This window comes from Vipera berus (genome assembly GCF_964194415.1).
Source record: "Vipera berus genome assembly, chromosome: Z".
Taxonomy (NCBI): Eukaryota; Metazoa; Chordata; class Lepidosauria; order Squamata; family Viperidae; genus Vipera; species Vipera berus.
The window spans coordinates 131215324-131220323 of record NC_138205.1 but is presented as its reverse complement, the minus strand read 5'-3'; the positions used below and the strand labels follow the sequence as shown (position 1 = coordinate 131220323).

The window sequence follows — 5000 nt, the reverse complement described above, 5'->3', positions numbered from 1 at the left end:
CCTCTCTCTCTCTCTCTCTCTCTCACCCTCTGTCCCAGAGAAAAAGAAGACACTGGGAGCCGCCAAACTCGGGCGTCCACGCGCAGGAGGGGGAGGGGCTTGATTGAAGCGTTTAATTAAAAAAGAAATAGAGGCTGCTGTGGGTGAGTTCTCTCTCCCTCTTTTCTCTTTCTCTTTCTCTTTCTCTCTCTCTCTCTCTCTCTCCTCTCCCTCCCTCCCTCCCTCCCTCCCTCCCTCCCTCCCTCCCACCCTTTGTCCGGTCTTCTGCTCACCTGGCCAGCTGGGCTTCATGCTGTTCTCCGACAAGCTGACCCACATTCTTATTGGGCTGGCTCGCTCCTTCTCTGGGTCTGCCGGTCCTCTTCCCCCACTCAGTGTGAGTGTGTGTGTGTGTGTGTGTGTGTGAGAGAGAGAGAGAGAGAGAGAGTTCTGCTGCTTCCTGTGGAGATGCAGCAAAGGCAGGAGCCCCGCCCAATAAGCTTGTCGGAGAACAGCCTGAGGCAGAAGATCGGAGAGAGAGAGAGAGAGAGAAAGAAGGAGAGACAGGGAAAAAGAGAGAGAAAGAGTGAGAGAAGGAGAGAGAGAGAGAGAGAGAGAGAGAGAGACAGACATTCCAGATACTGGTAGTCCTCGACCTATGGCGACCTTTGGGTCCCATATCCGTTGCTAAGCAAGGCGGCTGTTAAGAGAGAGAGAGAAGGAGCAGGAGAGAGATAGAAAGAGTGAAAAAGAGAAAGAAGGAGAGAAAGAAGGAGAGAGAGTGAAAAAGAGAATGGGAGAGAGAGAGAGAGAGATTCCAGATACTGGTAGTCCTCAACCTATGGTGACCTTTGGGTCCCATATCCGTTGCTAAGCAAGGCAGCTGTTAAGTAAGAGAGAGAGAGAAGGAGCAGGAGAGAGAGAGAGAGAGAGTGAAAAATAAAGAAGGAGAGAAAGAGAAGGGGAGAGAGTGAAAAAGAGAAAGAAGGAGAGAGAGAGAAGGGGACACAGAGAGTGAAAAAGAGAAAGAAGGAGAGAAAGAGAAGGGGAGAGTGAAAAAGAGAAAGAAGGAGAGAGAGAGAGAAGGGGACAGAGAGAGTGAAAAAGAGAAGGGGAGAGAGAGAGAGATTCCAGATACTGGTAGTCCTCGACCTATGGTGACCTTTGAGTCCCAAATCTCCGTTGCTAAGCAAGGCGGCTGTTAAGTAAGAGAGAGAGAGAGAAGGAGCAGGAGAGAGAGAGAGAGAGTGAAAAAGAGAAAGAGAAGGAGAGAAAGAGAGAAGGGGAAAGAGTGAAAAAGAGAAAGAAGGAGAGAGAGAAGGGGACACAGAGAGAGTGAAAAAGAGAGAAAGAAGGAGAGTGAAAAAGAAAAAGAAGGAGAGAGAGAAGGGGACACAGAGAGAGAGAGAGTGAAAAAGAGAAGGGGAGAGAGAGAGAGAGAGACATTCCAGATACTGGTAATCCTCGACTTATGGGTACCTTTGGGTCCCAAATCTCCGTTGCTAAGCAAGGCGGCTGTTAAGTGAGAGAGAGAGAGAGAGAAAGTGAAAAAGAGAAAGAGAAGGAGAGAGAGAAGGAAAGAAAGTGAAAAAGAAGGAGAGAGAGAAAGAGAAAGAAGGAGAGAGAGAGTGAAAAAGAGGAGGAGGAGGAGAGAGAGAGAGAGAGACCAGATATTGGTAGTCCTTGACCTATGGATACCTTTGAGTCCCAAATCTCCATTGCTAGCAAGGTGGCTGTTAAGTAAAAGAGAGAGAAGGGAAGCACCAGTGCCTCCCTCTGTCTCTCTCTGTCTCTGTCTCTGTCTCTCTCTGTCTCTGTCTCTCTCTCTCTCTCTCTCTCTCTCTCTCTCTCTCTCTCTCTCTCTCTCTCTCTCTCTCTCTCTCTGTCTCTCTGTCTCTCTGTCTCTCTCTCTCTCTCTCTCTCTCTCTCTGCAAGTGGCGGAGGAGGACTGGGAGCCGCAGGAGAAGGCTGAAAGACCCACGGGTTGCCGACTCGTGGTGTAGCCTAGCCAAAAGAAGGGGGAGAAGGACACGTGGGGGCGGTCTTCCCACGTTTGAGGGGCTGCTCCAAAGAAAAAGGGGGGGTGGCGTCTCAGTGAAGCTCTGTTCCGGAAGCCCTTTTACAGGCAGGACCAGAAGCAAGGGATCATGGGAACGCAGGAAGCCCCCTTTAGTACGACGGAGGGAGGACAGTTAAATCGGCGGCACTCTCCGGCCACCAGACGTTTGTGGCTGACGGTTTTTGAAGAAGAGATCGGGCGGACGTTTGTCTGAAAGGGAATAGGGTCTCCTTTCCTGAGCGGGGGTGTGTGTGTTGGACTGGATGACCTCCAGGGTCCCTTCCAAGGCTGTGATTCCGTAAGGGTCTCCTTTCCTGAGCCAGGGGGTTGGACTGGATGACCTCCAGGGTCCCTTCCAAGGCTGTGATTCCGTAAGGGTCTCCTTTCCTGAGCAGGGGGGGGGTTGGACTGGATGACCTCCAGGGTCCCTTCCAAGGCTGTGATTCCGTAAGGGTCTCCTTTCCTGAGCAGGGGGGGGTTGGACTGGATGACCTCCAGGGTCCCTTCCAAGGATGTGATTCCGTAAGGGTCTCCTTTCCTGAGCAGAGCGGGGTTGGACTGGATGACCTCCAGGGTCCCTTCCAACTCTGTGATTCCATAAGGGTCTCCTTTCCTGAGCAGGGGGGGGGTTGGACTGGATGACCTCCAGGGTCCCTTCCAAGGCTGTGATTCCATAAGGGTCTCCTTTCCTGAGCAGGGGGGATTGGACTGGATGACCTCCAGGGTCCCTTCCAACTCTGTGATTCTGTAAGGGTCTCCTGCCTGAGCAGGGGGTTGGACTAGAAGACCTCCAGGGTCCCTTCCAACTCTCTTGTTCTCTTGATTCCGTCAGGATCTCCTGCTCTAGCAGGGGGTTGGACTAGATGACCTCCGAGGTGCCTTCCAGCTCTTGTTATTCTGTCAGGGTCTGCTGCCTGAGCTTGGGGTTGGACTAGTTGACCTCTAAGGTCCCTTCCAGCTGTTATTTGCTCTGAAGGGAAGCCCTTAAGCATTGGAAGGCATGTTCCCAGGCCGTGGGGGTGTGGGGGGGAGGAGTAGTAGCATGCAATTAGTCCTTTTACTTATAAAACATATGTTGTTACAAGAAGCCTTAAAAAATGTGACTTTTCACCTTTAAGAGAAATGATGGATAGAGAGAGAGAGAGAGGGATGATAGAGATAGGTTAGAGACAGACAGACATAGAGAAAGAGAGAGAGAGAGAGAAAAAATAGAGAGAGAGATGATAGAGATGATAAGAGATCTAGATAGGCAGATAAACAGATTGATATGAATGGATAGATAGATACATAGATAGATAGATAGATAGATAGATAGATAGATAGATAGATAGATAGATAAATAGATAAATAGATAAATAGATAAGAGAGACAGGATAGATTAGATAGATAGATAGATAGATAGATAGATAGATAGATAGATAGATAGATAGATAGATGATAGAGAAAGATAGAAGATAGAAAGAAAGATGATAGATAATAGAGATAGATAGATGATAGAGAGAAAGAGATGATAGATAAGAGAGATAGAACACAGGAAAGATAGATGATAGAAAGATGATAGATAATAGAGATAGATGATAGAGAGAAAGAGATGATAGATAATAGAGATAGAAAGAGACAGATGATAGAGAAAGATGATAGATAATACAGATAGAACACAGGATAGATAGATAGATAGATAGATAGATAGATAGATAGATAGATAGATAGATAGATAGATAGATAGATAGATGAGATAGATAGATAGATAGATAGATAGATAGATAGATAGATAGATGATAGATAGATAGATAGATAGATAGAAAGATAGAAAGAAAGAGAGATAATAGAGATAGAACACAGGAAAGATAGATAGATGATAGATAGATAGATAGATAGATAGATAGATAGATAGATAGATAGATAGATAGATAGATAGATGCTGGAAAGATAGAAAGATAGATAATAGAGATAGAACACAGGAAAGATAGATAGATAAATAGATAGGACAGAGAAAGATAGGAAAGATAGACTGATAGGATTGATAGAGAGAGAGAGAGATACAGATATATAGAGATATAGATACATAAGGTAAAGGTAAAGGTAAAGGTTCCCCCGCACATGCGTGCTAGTCGTTTCCGACTCTAGGGGCCGGTGCTCATCTCCGTTTCATAGCCGAAGAGCCAGCGTTTGTCCGAGGACGTCTCCGTGGTCATGTGGCTGGCATGACTAGACGCCAAAGGCGCACGGAACGCTGTTACCTTCCCACCGTAGCGGTCCCTATTTTTCTACTTGCATTTTTACGTCCTTTCGAACTGCTAGGTTGGCCGAAGCTGGGACGAGTAACGGGCGCTCACTCATTTGAGCGTTCAGTTGACTGAGTTTCATGTTTTATAACCAACAACAACAACAATAATAATATAAGGATGCTGGCAGCAACCCATGTCCAGCCGTTAGTGCCAGGCGATTTGAGTGTTCAGTTGACTGAGTTTCATGTTTAATGAATGAAAAGTTTTATAATAATAATAATAATAATAATAATAATAATAATAATAACAACATAGAAGAATATAGAAGAAGAACATAGAATAAATTAGAATATAGAATAAAAGAACAGGAGTGTTCGAACTGGGCCCTTTGATGACTTGGGGACTTCAACTCCCAGAATCCCTTCGGCTGGGCACCCTGGCTGAGGAATTCTGGGAGTTGAAGTCCCCAAGTCATCAAAGGGCCCAGTTTGAAGAGCCCTGATATAGAATATAGAATAGAATAGAATAGTAATAATATAATAAAAAGCTCTGCTCTCGGCTGCTTAACTTTCCCTTCCTGTCGTGTTTGATTTAATCTGTCAGAGTCCCTCCTCTTCCTCTTTGGAGATCGCCAACGTTTTGGACCGGGACCAGAGAGACCTCATTGGAGATTTCTCAAAGGTAAATTGGAAAAATAATAATAAATAACTGGCCTCTCTTTGCAGCCTGCGTTT

General features: G+C 46.0%; 2 protein-coding genes across 2 annotated transcripts in view; one reads left to right on the top strand and one right to left on the bottom strand.

Annotated features, from left to right (window-relative positions):
• LOC308677812 (uncharacterized protein) overlaps positions 1-3219 on the bottom strand; it is a gene marked incomplete at its 5' end in the record, with an annotated part of 4002 nt that extends 783 nt beyond the window's left edge. The window contains 2 exons of the mRNA XM_081344510.1: positions 250-2095; positions 3214-3219. Of these exons, the coding sequence (XP_081200636.1) occupies positions 1181-2095; positions 3214-3219 (921 nt within the window). The 3' untranslated portion in view covers positions 250-1180. The remainder of the gene's footprint in view (positions 1-249; positions 2096-3213) is intronic.
• LOC308677811 (M-phase inducer phosphatase 1-like) overlaps positions 1-5000 on the top strand; it is a gene marked incomplete at its 3' end in the record, with an annotated part of 38267 nt that overhangs the window by 32249 nt on the left and 1018 nt on the right. The window contains exon 10 of the mRNA XM_081344509.1: positions 4870-4947. Coding sequence (XP_081200635.1) covers positions 4870-4947 — 78 coding nt within the window. The remainder of the gene's footprint in view (positions 1-4869; positions 4948-5000) is intronic.